This window comes from Molothrus ater, chromosome 6, assembly GCF_012460135.2.
Source record: "Molothrus ater isolate BHLD 08-10-18 breed brown headed cowbird chromosome 6, BPBGC_Mater_1.1, whole genome shotgun sequence".
In the NCBI taxonomy this organism is placed as follows: domain Eukaryota; kingdom Metazoa; phylum Chordata; class Aves; order Passeriformes; family Icteridae; genus Molothrus; species Molothrus ater.
The window spans coordinates 3,386,499-3,400,360 of record NC_050483.2 but is presented as its reverse complement, the minus strand read 5'-3'; the positions used below and the strand labels follow the sequence as shown (position 1 = coordinate 3,400,360).

At 37.6% G+C, this 13,862-nt stretch overlaps 1 protein-coding gene across 11 annotated transcripts in view; it reads left to right on the top strand.

Moving 5' to 3' along the window:
• PPFIBP2 (PPFIA binding protein 2) overlaps positions 1 to 13,862 on the top strand; it is a 94,939-nt gene that overhangs the window by 25,442 nt on the left and 55,635 nt on the right. For 10 of the 11 annotated variants that reach the window (XR_004980264.2, XM_036383395.2, XM_036383405.2 and 7 more), the window contains exon 3: positions 6,750 to 6,964. Coding sequence is in view for 10 of the 11 variants with exons in the window: in XM_036383395.2 (XP_036239288.1) it covers positions 6,750 to 6,964 (215 nt within the window). In the remaining variant the exon portion in view is untranslated. Of the gene's footprint in view, positions 1 to 1,763; positions 1,853 to 6,749; positions 6,965 to 13,862 lie in introns of those variants that run through there. The other variant, XM_036383400.2, reaches the window with a different exon arrangement.

The following is a 13,862-nucleotide window of genomic DNA, read 5'->3' as shown; positions in this document are numbered from 1 at the left end:
TTCACTTTGCAAGAGGTCACTACAGCTGTCCCCAGACATGCTTCCCATTCTCACTTTCTCAAAATCATGGGGCTCTGAGCACAGGATGGACAGGGGAGTCTCTCAGAATTGCTGATGGACTGATGGATTCCCTGTGCAAACAGGGCAGAACTGCAGATCTTACAGAGCTGAAAGCACTGAGAGCATCTTTCCTATAAATGCTTAATTATTATCTAAAAAACAGGTGTTTAAAATTGTTTGCTGTAGGGTCCTTTGAAGGTACAAGTCAAACTGATTTACTGATCTATTTGGTCTTTAACTTCCCTTGCAAGTGTTTCTACCTTTCCAGCAAAACCACAAAATTAGAAGTTTTCTTGAAAATGGGAGTTAAAACTAATTCAAAATGGAAAAATACTTACAGTGTAAATATGCTACTTTAAATTTTTTATTCCTTACAAGAGATAGGGTTTTTTTTAGTATAAAACAGCAGAAATGCTGTAGTGTCCTAGACACTTACACCAACTTACCAAACTGTAGCAATGCATTTGCAATTACACCAAATAATCTCCACACATCAACACTGTTTTTACTGAGTTTTGAGGAAGGACTGAAAAGAAACAGAAATGTAAATAGCTGCAGATACAACATGTGGCAAAGAAAGGCAGTTAAACCATGATGGCCAAAACCCCACGGGACTGAAAATCTGAGACACAAAGGTCCTTTTGTAGTTTGTATGATGTGATCTGTTCTGCAGTACATGAGTGAGTCAGTTCTTTAACAGGCAAGTGGACAGATTGCTAAGATTTAAATTTAAAGGAGTTTGGTATCATTAAATTCAAAATTGTATCTTGTCCACTTCTTCCTTTAAGCTAATGAAATTGATTCAAGAGTCTTTTCAAAAGTGAAAACTGGGTAATCTTAATGAAACAAGTTTCCTTCACTTCCTCACAAACTGAATGATCTTACTACTGCTTATTACAAACAATTACAGATTTTGTGCTAAAAACACTGTTTTACTTAGACTAATGGTTTAACTGGCCCTAAATATACTCCTTTTTCATGTGTAATTAAAAAAAAAGAGAGAGAAAATTCTTGCAAGTATTTTTTATTCTTTAATAAATGTGTTGATCCTGTTTTTCCTGTTCAATGGAGACTTAGCCCCAAACCTCCATCACAGCTGCATAATCCATCCTCCTTTTTTTTCACCAGGCTGCTTAGCTTGTGTTTCTGGGTAGGAGAGACTTTCTTTGCTGTAGCTGTGTGTGCAGTCCCTAAAAGTGCTGCACATCACAGCTCAGCGTCTAGAAGCTTGTAGGAAAGAAGTTCTGAGTAATTACTCAGTAAATACCTATAATTTGCATAAGAAATTATAGACAGTTCTTGGAAATTGTCTGAAAGATTCTGTGTGTGACTGTAGGCAGAGCTCAGCTGAAAATCATCTGAGCTGTGTGAAGCTCTTATCTGAATGTGGTCATTAGTGTTTTTAGGCTTGGAAATTTTTTCCTAGGGCTTCCTGCTAATCCAGCTTAATAGTTACTTTTCCCTGTAGTTAAAGATCTAAAAGCAGAGATTTGAGGAGAAGTTAATATAAGCTGTGATTCAAAACACACAGTTTGTGATTTATTCTGCATCACAGTATGGGAAGAAAGAGTTGTGTGAGCTCCCTCTTCACTCCTTCTGCAGGAGGCTTAGGAACCAGGAGGCCGAAATATGTCCTGTCCAGCCCTTACTGCTAGTTTACATAAATTCACATTTTCAAGGCTGTCTTCATGAGGAAAAGAAAACTTGTGCTTCAAAGAAAATTGCACTGTGTAATCTTGAAGGAGGGAGGAAGAACTTGGACAACCTAGATGCTCACTAAGTAAAAATTCAGGTAAAAATGTGTTCTCTAGCAGTGTAATGATTGAAAGGCCAGAGGAAAGGTATGTTTATAACTTTATTCTAACCACTTTGGTCAGATGTCAATATTGTTACTCATTATTATTTTCAGCTTTATAGAAAGTCATCCTTATCCAGCAAAGATGTAGGTTTTGGTGTTTGCTGGGGGGCTTTTGTTGTTTTTTGCTGATTTGTGATCTAAAGGAGCCAGCATTCTTAGGAAAATCTCTTTTTAACCACTGATGGTTGAGTTGTACATTACCTGGAATTTTTTTTTTCAAACTCAGCCAGTTTGAGAATGAAAAAATTGAGATGAAAAGGATGAATGCAGGGGATCAGAAGTTAAGATGCAAGGGAAAGTGAGAGATCAGACACACATCTACTGCTAGGAGAGGTGGAAGCTGTGTGAAGGATGAATGCACACAACATGGGCTGAGGAGAGGGGTTTTCAACCTGGCAGGGCTTTTACCTCTTTCTTTACATGTGCCTAGTAACTTATTTTTGGAAGCTACTGGCAGTGCTGTTTTCTGAATAGGTTATGTATTTGCCCAAAAGGAATGTTTCTTTGAAGCCATTCTGCTAATTGCAAGGAACTCTGAGAGAAAAAATGTTCTTGCACGGTCAGGGTGGGAGAAATGAGTAACTTAAAAGTTGTTTTGCTTGTTTCATTACTTACTTTATTCTTTCTGCCTACCTATAATGTGCAGCTGCCTTTAACCTCCTTCACTCACTGACTGTTTGGGTAGGCCAGGAGGGAGCTACTTGGAACGTCTCAGTTTCAACACTTTTTCTCCCTTTCTTTCTTTTTTTTCCTGTTCTTCTAAAGTGAACATTCATGATGAATAATTGTGTTCCAGGAATACACTAGGAAACCACAGTGTTGGGTATTATATAAACTTCATAACAAAAGATTCCCTTGTGTCCTGTTTACCCCTGGAAAAAGAAGTGAGGTACAGGAAGACTGTGACTTGCTCAAAAAAAAAAATTAGTCCTTTTGCAAGAGTTCAAAACTTTAATAATTTTTCCTGAGTATTGATAAAATTCTGATGTTTGAACTGCATTCTTCCCCTCTTCAGTTATTTATAATAAGGCTATGCAGATATAGACAGCTGTTAATGGTGGAGAATGCTGGTAACAAATAATGTTGTGTGGCATCTCTTTTTCTTTTTATTTTCATTAATCTGCAATAATATCCAAATTCTTACTGTCTGGTGCTAAAACTTCATGTACTTTGCAGCACAATGATGCCAAGGTTTAAAGCAAGGCAAAGAAATACAATTATTTACTCCTACACACTTCTGTTTTCCAGGGTGTGTTCTTCTGGTGAGCAGTGCAATCCTACTTAATATGAAACTACATGGAAAGCAAATAAGAAAAGCAAGCCTGTGATTCATTTGAATTTTAGCATTAAATCAGGAAGTTTTCTGAATTAAAATGCTGAGTTGGGCTCTGTATTTTTGCATTTCTGTCCCTAGTACCAAAAGTGCATTATTTGTTGCATTCAAAGAAGTTCTTCATTTTCCATTGTAGCTAGAAGAATAAAAGGGACCACATTAGCAATCCATAGCAAACCAGTTTTAAAGTAATTCAGCATTTGCAAAATGTGAGGATGAAGAGAATTCTGCCAGTCTGAACTGTCAGTTGAAGAGCTTGGGATAGCTCAAGGATGCCTATGGAGCATGCCCAGTCTCAGGAAATCACAGAATTCCTGGCTGGCTCTGCCTGTGCTCCAGCACTTTAGAAATTTTATCCTTTATAAAATCAGTTTCTTAAACATGGCAGTCCCTGTGTGTACATGTTGTTTTCCCTGGTATTTTGGTAGAGGCAAATCAAATGAAGGCACGATGAAATGTGTGAATATCACTGACATTATACAATTATAATATAATTAACATAATATAATTAATATAATATCACTAATATCACATAATATATAAAGTTAATATGTAATTATTATAATATAATTAATATAATATCACTGAAATTATATAATATCAACTGAATTTTCCTGCATCACCTGGGATTGTTTGCTGTGGAAAGCAGATGCTGCCAGGAGTGTTGTAGCTATGATAATGCAAGGATTGAGGCAAGAGGTGATACACAGTGAGTCACTTGGGCTGGTGAACAAAGGTGTTACCAGTACTGTCCTGGAGGAAGTCACAGTGGTACATTTGATGGAGGTGTTTATTTGACTATATAATCTACCTAGTACAATCAGCTGAACTCCTGAACAGCTGTTATAAATTGTATTTAGCTTGGCTTTTTTTTTTTTCACACCTGAAGTATTTGTTGTGGGTCTGTAAGTTTATGTGGTTTTGTTTGGATTGGGTGGAGTTTTGTTTTTTTCTCTTGTCTATAAATAAAAAATATTCATAAAACTAGCTTGAAAAAATCTATAGCAGAATGCTCCTTTCAATTTCTCCCATTCCATAAATATTCTGAATTGCCAGTTCATTGGAAGGGTAGCCACCACAGCTGATTTTGAAATAGCTTTGAATCCTGTCTGATTTTCTAGGGTGAAAAGTGCTTGCTAAGCAAAAAGGAAATATTGGCCATGGAGTTTCCCAAAAGAGTGAGAAATGGCACAATAACCAAGGAATCAATGCTACTTAAGAAGTCAGGGTCATGTTATCAGTTTGTGTGTGCATCTCTCAGAATGGAACAAAGCTCTCTGGCTGAATGAAAAGATGGCATTGGTTATATGATCCAAATGGCCCCTTACTCAATTTGGAAATCTGCTATTCTTAGTTTAACAGTTTAATATTGATCTGCATTAGGAAGGTACAGAAACAAGCTGGCCTGAGTAGCTGAGAGCATAGAAATACATAAGAAAATGTCATTTGGGGGTTAGAGAACACGAGTCCTGCAGAGCAGACAGTTGATCCTCCCCTGAAAAGGAAGTAATTCAGGAAGCCAAGGCTGGTTTACAGGGTGAGGTTGTCTCCTGTGGCAGCCCTGGAGCACCGGATATTGAAGAAACTTTATCTTGCACATGGTCTTGGCCAGAAATTAAGATGAGATCTTGCACTTGAGGTATTAAAATAAACTCATAAGCAGCAGAGGTCAACAGGATCGAACAGAATATTCTGAGTCAGAAAAGAGATTAAGGTAATATTAAATGCTCCAGTAGTGAAAATGACTGTTGCTTTACCAAAATAAAAAAAGTCCTGCTACAGAGCCTTGAAAAATTTCCAGGAAGGGCTTTTCATTATTTAAAATTGTCAAAAAAAGCCCCCACATGGATTGTATGGTGGAATTCAAGCCACAAATTTTTTTGCAAAGACATGACAAACTACTTTGGGTGATTGAAAGAGTTTTTGAAGAAAACCTGGTTAATACTATTTTAATTTTCCCAAAAAACTGTGAGTAAAATTAATCATTCATTAAATGAGAGACCAAGTATTGTCTTTGTTCAAAAACTGGTTGACATGGAGAATAATATTAGCATTAAATTATCAATTAGCAGTTTGATTAAAAGCTACTTTAGTTGTTTCTGTGTCCTAGGACCTCCAGTGTTGGTGTATTCATGAGATGTGTATCAGGCTGCAGGTAAAATAAAACACTGGGTTCAAACATAGTTTGCAGTGCCCAGATCATGGTAGATAAATGACCACAGCAGGCAAACTAACACTGAATAATGTGAGGTACTGTGCATTCAAGAAGAAAATCTGAATTCCTTATACATTTTTACATCACATTAGATACATCTGCTCAGGGAAAAATAAATTTAGAAGGTCATTGTCAAAGATTTTTTTGTTCCCTTCGTTACTAACACATAAACTATGTAGAACACAGGAGTAGAAAAGAATAACAGCAAGGAGATTATTAAAATCCCTTTGTGTGCATCAATTATGTAGTCTTCTAATGAATACTAAATGCTATGTGGAGCCAGTACAATGTGAATGATCAAAAACCTAAAAAAAATCTCCCATTACATCAGATAAGAAGGGAAATTGTGATTTTTTTTTATGCTAGAGAGAACATGAGTGAAGACATGTGTACAATCTATTATATACATGAGGCAATGAATTGTAAATAAAAAGTTTAAAAGTAGAGCAAATAGATATTTTCTACCTGACTGCTTCTTAAAGATACAGAGGCATATTAAATTAAATTAAGGTCTGAAATTCAGGACTGAGAAAAGAGAATTTATTTTACTGTGCATCTCATTGAAACACACAGGGTACTAAGAAAATAAGTTTTGAGATATTAGAATTTGTAAAATTTATAATACTTCCATAATTGAATTATGGTTTTTTGTGCCTATTATTTTTGAGAAAAATAATATTGGTGTTGGAGGACTGGAAGGAGAGAGACAATGCAATTTAAAGAGCTTTTTGTAATTTATAAAGCTAGAAAAGTTTCATTTGCTATTTTTATTGCTACCTTTTTGGCTGTTGTTCTCTGTAGGAGAGTTCTAAACCTGCTCATGGTCATTTGTGTTTTTCTAGATCTGGTAACATGATGTATTTAGATCCCAGTTTCTTGTCAGAGAACTGCATCAGTCATTCATTTGCAGTGTGGGGACTTTCAGTGGTGTAGCTGAGAAGTTAGTGACATCTCATGGCAACTGTGGAAAACTACAGGTGATTTGGGATAAGTTTTGGGATTTATAATTTGGACATTGCAAATGTGATCTAGGTCAAAAATCTTTTTTGATATGCATGTACAAACCTCTTGCATTTGGTTCTCCAGATTTCATGATTTCTCTAGAGACTATTTCAGGTATTTCTAAGCCTGAAATGAAGGTTTTCAGCCTGGAGTGAAACTTGTAATTCTCAAGTCCATATATTGTAGTGTGCAGTACCTACAAAGGTAGGTATAAAATTAATTTGCCACCTCCAAAGAAATTATATGACATTATTGTCTCTCCTCACTTTGTTTTTCTTTAGGCACAAAGTCAGCCACAGAGTATGCTAATGGTGGCTATGATATTGTGTCACCTGCTCCATCAGTGTACCTGGGCACATTTCAAATTTTGCACCTCCTGGAAGATCTGAAGATGGCCCTGGAGATGCTGGAGGACCCTCAGGAGAAAGAAGCTCTGAGGAACCAAATCCCAGGGGCCACAGCACTGTGTCTGCGAGAGTGGTTTGAGGAGAACCTGGTGAGTTTTTATCGGAGCTTTTCCATTTTGCCTGCAAACAGGGTTGGGTCAAGTATTTCCATGCTTAAATAATCTCCATAAAAAATGATATCTGCATACTTAGAGAACTGCAGAGGGTGGTGAGCAATAACAGCTGAGGATATCACTGCTTTATGTACTGATTTCTAAAGCAATGCAGATATAGGAGTAGAAGAAGTTGATAAAAGACCTTATTTTGTCCTTTGGGGAGAGAAGAGATAGTAAAATTGAAGTAAAAAAAGTTGCCTTTTCTGTGGCTGGTTTTTTTTTTTAATATATATTTTGTTTGCTTTATCTTCTTGCTGGAGATAAAAAATTTATAACTATTTACAAAACTTCTAACTTGTAAACTGTCAGTTTAGAATAGAGTGGCATTGTCTGTTGAAGGGGCAGATCCAGACAGGATGATCCTCATTTCCTTTTCCTTGCTGCATTGCCTTGGTTATCAGTATTACAAATGTCCAGAGCAGGGGGGGGTAAATGCAGGAAAGCCTTTGATTCTGAAGGGGAGACATTCCTCTTGGGATAGATGGGGAATAAACCTCTGGCTACACTGGAAAAACCAGGTTTACCAGGTGAAGAGATAGACCTGAAAAGAAGAGACTCACTGGGTGTAAAGGAAGAGAAACACAAGATTCCCCTTCTCCAAACCTGCCACTGCCAGGGACTGGTATAAATATGAATAAAAGAAGAAAACCTGGTTAGTATTATTTCAATTTTCCCAAGAGCTATGAGTAAAATTAATCATTCATTAAATGAGAGACCAAGTATCATCTTTGTTCAAAAACTGGTTGACATGGGGAATAATATTAGCATTAAATGATCCATTAGCAGTTTGGATAAAAGCTACTTTAGGTGCAGAAGTTATTTCTGTGTCCTAGGACCTACAGTCTTAGGATGCAGGAAATGCAGGAAAGTCTTTGATTGTAAAGGGGAGACATTCCTCTTGGGATAGATGGGGAATAAACATCTGACTGCACGGAAAAGGCTGAGGTTTTCCAGGTGAGGAGCAGGTCCTGAGACGGACCTCAGAAGAGGAGATTCCCTGGGTGTAAAGGAAGAGAAACACAAGATTCCTCTTCCCCAAACCTCCCACTGCCAGGGACTGGTGGGATCCTCATGAGTAAAACCTACCTGTGTCTTCCCCAGCTCCAGAAATTTTCTGGATTAATGGTTTTCCTTCTGGCTTTGTCAGTGCATATGACTTTCATGGAACCTTGCCTGTGGCCCCTGGTTTGGTGTTTATGATCTGCTGGGGCTGCCAGTGCTGGATGTAACCCCAGTTTGTTTTGTTTGTTTGAGCTTGTCATCTGCTTGCTCCCTGGCATTCTTCACAGAGTACAGGAAAATCCTGTTTGGGCCCATATGAGAGAAAGGAATGAGAATTTGGTCCCAGTTTTGAAAGCTAAAGGTGTAGGCAATGTTTAATTTGCATGTACAGTGTTAGATTTTGGATTTAGATATCCTTAGGCCAGCTCTTACCGAATGCTTGCCTCAGCAGAAATTTTAATTATTTTTCTAATCTTTATGATAGCTAAGAGATGAGTTTAGTGCATAAAAGCCAGATTTTCAGTGTTGTTCACAGTAAAACTGGACCTGTATCAAGAGTAGTATTCATTTGACAAAGCAATTGGGCAGTCTGGATGCAGAACCAAGAAAACAGGGAAGGTGTTGTTTGGAGTATCTCTAGTGCAGCATGGAGAGATAACTGGTTTTAAAATATTCTGCACTGTTCTGCATCGAGGGAGGGTAGTGCACAGCTGCTGTGAGTGTTAATTGAAAATGGATAGTAATCTTATGGATTTTAAGACCTTTCTTGAATTATTTTTAACTGCAAATAAAATTTGCTAGCATACATGATTTCTGTGGAAGAAAACTGATAAAATTCAGCTCATTAAATGTAATGAAAGATGTATTTCATAGTTGTGTCCCACACTGAAATTTCCTTCATTCCAGCCCAGAGCTGTGAAACATGGCACTTAATATGTGTCATATGCCAGGATAGCTGAGGTAGTGAGTTCTAAAGAATGAGATTTCTGCATCTCAGTGAATCCATTCACACTGGGAGCCTCAAAGGCAGTCTGATGATCATTACTCTATGAAATGCTGCAGTATCATAAAAAAAACACCCACTCAGATGTGGCACATTCTCCACTGTCTCTTCTAAGCATTCTGCCTAAAGTGTAGGCTAATAACTGGAGTGTATTTTAATTGTTGTATTCAACTGAAAAGTTACATAAAAGATTGCTTAATATCAGTAGCAGTACTTTGAATTGCAACCAACTTTGTATGTGAAATGTATGCAGCAAACAGTGGATGGTGAAACAATTCCTTTGAGATTTTATTGTTTTGAGCTGTTACAGGTTAAATAACAGCTGTAAACAGAGAGGGATTCTCTTTTATGAGTGATTAATTCCACATCTATTTATTTTTGGGGTCCATGCACCTTCCTTTGCAGCTGGAGAGCTGCTCTAGCATGTCACTGAATAGCTTCAGAGACTACAGCAATTACTCATTTTCTAACCTTTTACCCAAACGGGCACCAAAAATATTCCCAACGTATCCTGATTAGGCACACATTAGAAACTAAAGATACAAAAAGCCATTCCATGTTTTTAAAAGCACATAAGTATGCTTCTTTCAAGAGAAGTGTGTTGTTCTCCTTCACTTCAGTGTGTGGTCGAAAATTGTATCAAAAATCATTTCAGCTGCCATGGCTAATAAAGAATACAATCTGCCTAATGAAAATAATTTGAATGTGTGTTTTGCCACTGCCTTGTGTTGCTTTGCTGGGAAACCACAGAAAGGGAGGTCAGAAGGAGGACTGGAGGCTCATTCCTGCTGGATGTTATCAAACAGCAGCATTTGACTGCCAGCATTTGGGTTTAAGTAAATTACAGGATAAAAGTCCCAGTGGTTGTCTGGTGTGCTCCTTCTTCATTAGCAATATTCACAACCTAAAGCAGCCCTGAGAGCCCTCTGAGGCCCAGGGTGGGTGTCCCTGTTATGTTTGTCACACAGCAGGATTTGGGATTGCAGCTCAGAGGGCAGGAAGTGGCTGGATATTCTTTGTGCTGTTTTTATTGGGGTAACATCCAGAACCCAGAGATCAGTTGTACCTGCATGGGGAAAATAACCTCTGCAGAAAATTGCCCCTTGGACTCATAACTCAAGTAGCTTTGCAGCTTTGGGAATTGCCACTTAATGTGCTGAACTATACCTCCAAATAAATAAATAAAGGCAGTGGAGTTTTGCCCTCGGCCAGCTTTGAAGCCCATGGGTTTATTGCTGATCAAGTCAGGAAGTTTCTTTGCTGTTTATAGGTACTACACCTGGTCTCACCTGCCTTCAGGTCCATAGCACCAAACTCTGGAATTTATCAGGCATCAAATGTCACTAAGTGATGTTTCAGATTAACTTAATTTTTATTCTATTTTTTTTAAATCAGTGGTAACTTTATTATTCTTTGTCCGGTCTGCTCTAGGTGTGAATACCAAAGATGTGGAAAAATTTAGAGATGTCTAGAATAGGAAAACTTTAGGCCTCATGTTTCATACCTGATATTACCTTTCCTGTTAACTCTTTGGAGAGCAGCTGCTGAATTCCTTTTTCTTATGTAGCCAAGAGTGATTTGGTGTTTCCTCTAAGATCAAGGCACAGCATCTGTTGAACTAAAGGTGTTCTTTCTTAAAAGGCCTTTTTTTCCTTCCTGTTTCTGTGGTCTGGGATCTATGAACAATTCAGATTTCTGAGTTTACAGAATAACTGGACACAGTAACTGTTCTGTCCCTGCTTTGAGATAGATGAAATAGGTTTGACAAAGTTAACACTGAATTTAGAAAGATTCCGTGTCTCATGGAATGAGCATTTTATAGTTGCTGTAGTTGCACAAATCTTTTGGCATTCCTAAAATGGCAGAAAACATAATTATAGACTTTTAAGTACTTAAGAATTCTATTAAAAACTTTTACCTTGAAGAGAATGTCTGAAGTGTTTTACATGGCTTAATGATTGTAAATTCTTTGGCCTTAAAAACAACACAAAGACCTAGGGATTATCTGGGAGAGTTTGTACAAAACAAATTTGTCGATAGTATCCATGTTTCTTGTTAAATATTTCAGTATTGCCAGTGACCATGTGACCTGTCACAAAGCAGATAATAATTTCAGCATTAAAAATTAACTGCTGCAGTGACAATTTGGCTTTGTGAGCTACGAGAGGATGTATTTAGTTACAATTTCATAACTCTAAATGAATTTCCACACGTTCATTCTGGGTTTTATGCTATCCACCTTTATGCAATCCTTTTTTGAGTAAAGAGGAACACTTGTGTTCTCACAATGGGCCTTAAGCCTCATTTTCAGGATTGCAAAACATGATCTTCCTCCTAGTGGAACATCTATACTTAAAGCAAACCACTCCATCATGTAGCTTTATCGAATGAGCCTTAGAAAGCCAATTCTTGAAAACTCATTAGTATTTTCCTGATTATTCAAAGGTTTTGTGGAAGCCTGACTCTGAAAATATTTCTAAATATTCTCAGTTTGAGGAAATGGAGAGAAGAGCAGAAGAAATAGTAGAGGAACATGTGGTAGAGGCAATTTTTAATTGCCTTATGATATGTGGTTTGCCTTATGATATGTGCTGTGCTTTGTTTCTTTTGAGGATCTGTTCTTTAGTGGTAAAACCAGAGACTTTTTAGCAAGAAACAGTATAAATTCTTTACAGTCTTGGTTGCTAATAGCTCATAATTAATGTTCAAAAGAGATTGTTTCCACTGTGGGTTAAAATCAAGGAATATTTTTCCCCAGTATCTTAAAAAAGACTTGAGTGAAAACAGTAAAGCCCAGTTCAGAATTCTGACTGGATGAAGCTTGTGGAGTTTGGAAGTCACTTCAAAGTTTTATTTTAAGCATGTGTTAAAGTGCTGAAACCTAATCACTGGCCTCTCTATTTCACTTTTGTCCAAGATTCATTTCACAGGATTACCCATCCAGAGGAGAGGCAGAAAATGACTGAATTAAGGGCACTTCCAGGGACTTGAAAACAGGCTTTTATAAAAGTCAATATCAATAGCATTTTTCAGCAACATCTGAGTGGGAAGGGAATGTATTCTGAGAAACACCAGTTAAAGTCATTTATCTTCTGGGAGATCTGACTGCAGAACTCAACTGCTGGGGAGTCCTGATGTGGATATTTATAGCTGCATCTCCCCACTGCCAAGGGATATCAACACATGTTGGATTGTAAAGGGAGCAGCAGAGCCTGCTTGGGACAGTGTAGAAAAGCAGTCATTCCATAAGCATTCATGTTTATTTTTGCCAGCTTGAAACACTATAGAACTATGGGTTCTGTTTTCTGAGAAGGACTCAGAGCTGAAAGCTGAATATTCCAGTCCTCCCTCTCAGTGAACTGATGATGCAAGGAAGGCCTGAACTGGAAAATCTGCTCCTCTCAGGGGCTCCCCAGGGGCTTCAGAGCAATTCACAGGACACCAGAGCCAGCAGAGGGGTGCCCTCCATGGGTTCAGCCATTTAGGAAATCCAGAGAATGCCTTGGAGACAGTGGTACTGCTGGTGCACAGAGCTTGCATGGAACTTTTCTAAACCAGACCTCATTTTTCCAAAGTTCTGTGGTTACTTTGTCTGGGAACCAACCCCATCACCTCTGACTGACTGCTCACTGCAACAGCTCTCAGAAGCAGTAAGGTCTCCTCTGCATGAAGAACTGATAGAAGTTTAAAAGAGTTTTGCAGTGGATAGGACTGATTTAGATGTCTTTCTTTAAAATGTCATTTTCTTTCACCCTTGTAAGGATCAGTAATATTTAACAGAGCCACCCTAAACTACAGTGAGCAGAAGTGCTTAAACAGGATTGAGTTATGGCCTGAGGCTGAGTACTCATGGAAGACAGGTGATATTTCTGCTATAACAGGAATATCATAAATATTATAAAATAACTGTATTTTATGTTAGCTTTCCAAGATTTCAAGGTACTCTACTGACATCTATGAAGTTTGCCCTCAAGTGCAATCCTCAGCTACGTGGCCTATCCACACCTTGATGCTGTCAGTGAAATACTCTGTATGAAGCCATGATTTTGTACAGAAATTGTAAGTTATCCTTCAAAAATACACTTTATTCAGTTCCTTTTGTACAAGTCTCATTCAGCTCTTGGCTTCAGTGCCTTCCTTTGCACTAAGTGACTGAATATCCCATTAATTCATCTTTCCTTTTGTGTCTGATGCTATGCATGGAGTCACTTTTCCATCTCACCTTCTGATCTCTCACTACCATCGCCAGCTGCATACTTTTCACTGATTTAATGTTAAACACTGTATTCATTTAACAAACACTGGGGTATAAATGCATTTTTCAAGTGGGGCTACAGGAAACATTGGAAAATGTTTTTCATAAAGTAATTAACAGAGGGATTAATAAGGGGGAATTGTTTCCTTAAACAATGGTGTTGACAGAAAAGGTCTAGAGACAAAATTTAATTTAAAAAAGTCCCTCTTGATTTGGAAGCATTATTTGTCTAATAGAAGAAGGGCATAGCTTTGAAGTATTTATCTTTATAAACCCTATTTACATTTCACACAATTTGGATGGATAGGTTGACCTATTAAAACTTGCTAAATTTTATTAGTTATGACAAACAGCAATATTGTATCCACAACAAAGTTATTTCATTCTTTTTTGGATTAGTGATGCTAATAACACGAAACTAAATATTTTTTCAGCTTTTGTGACCATTCAAAAATGGGAAAAACCCATATTATTTTGGACAAATTTTCTAAACATTTTGGCATCCTGTTCTTTTCCAGAAGTTGGAAACAACAGGCTTAATTCTCCTCAGTAAAGAAATGCTTGAGAAAAAA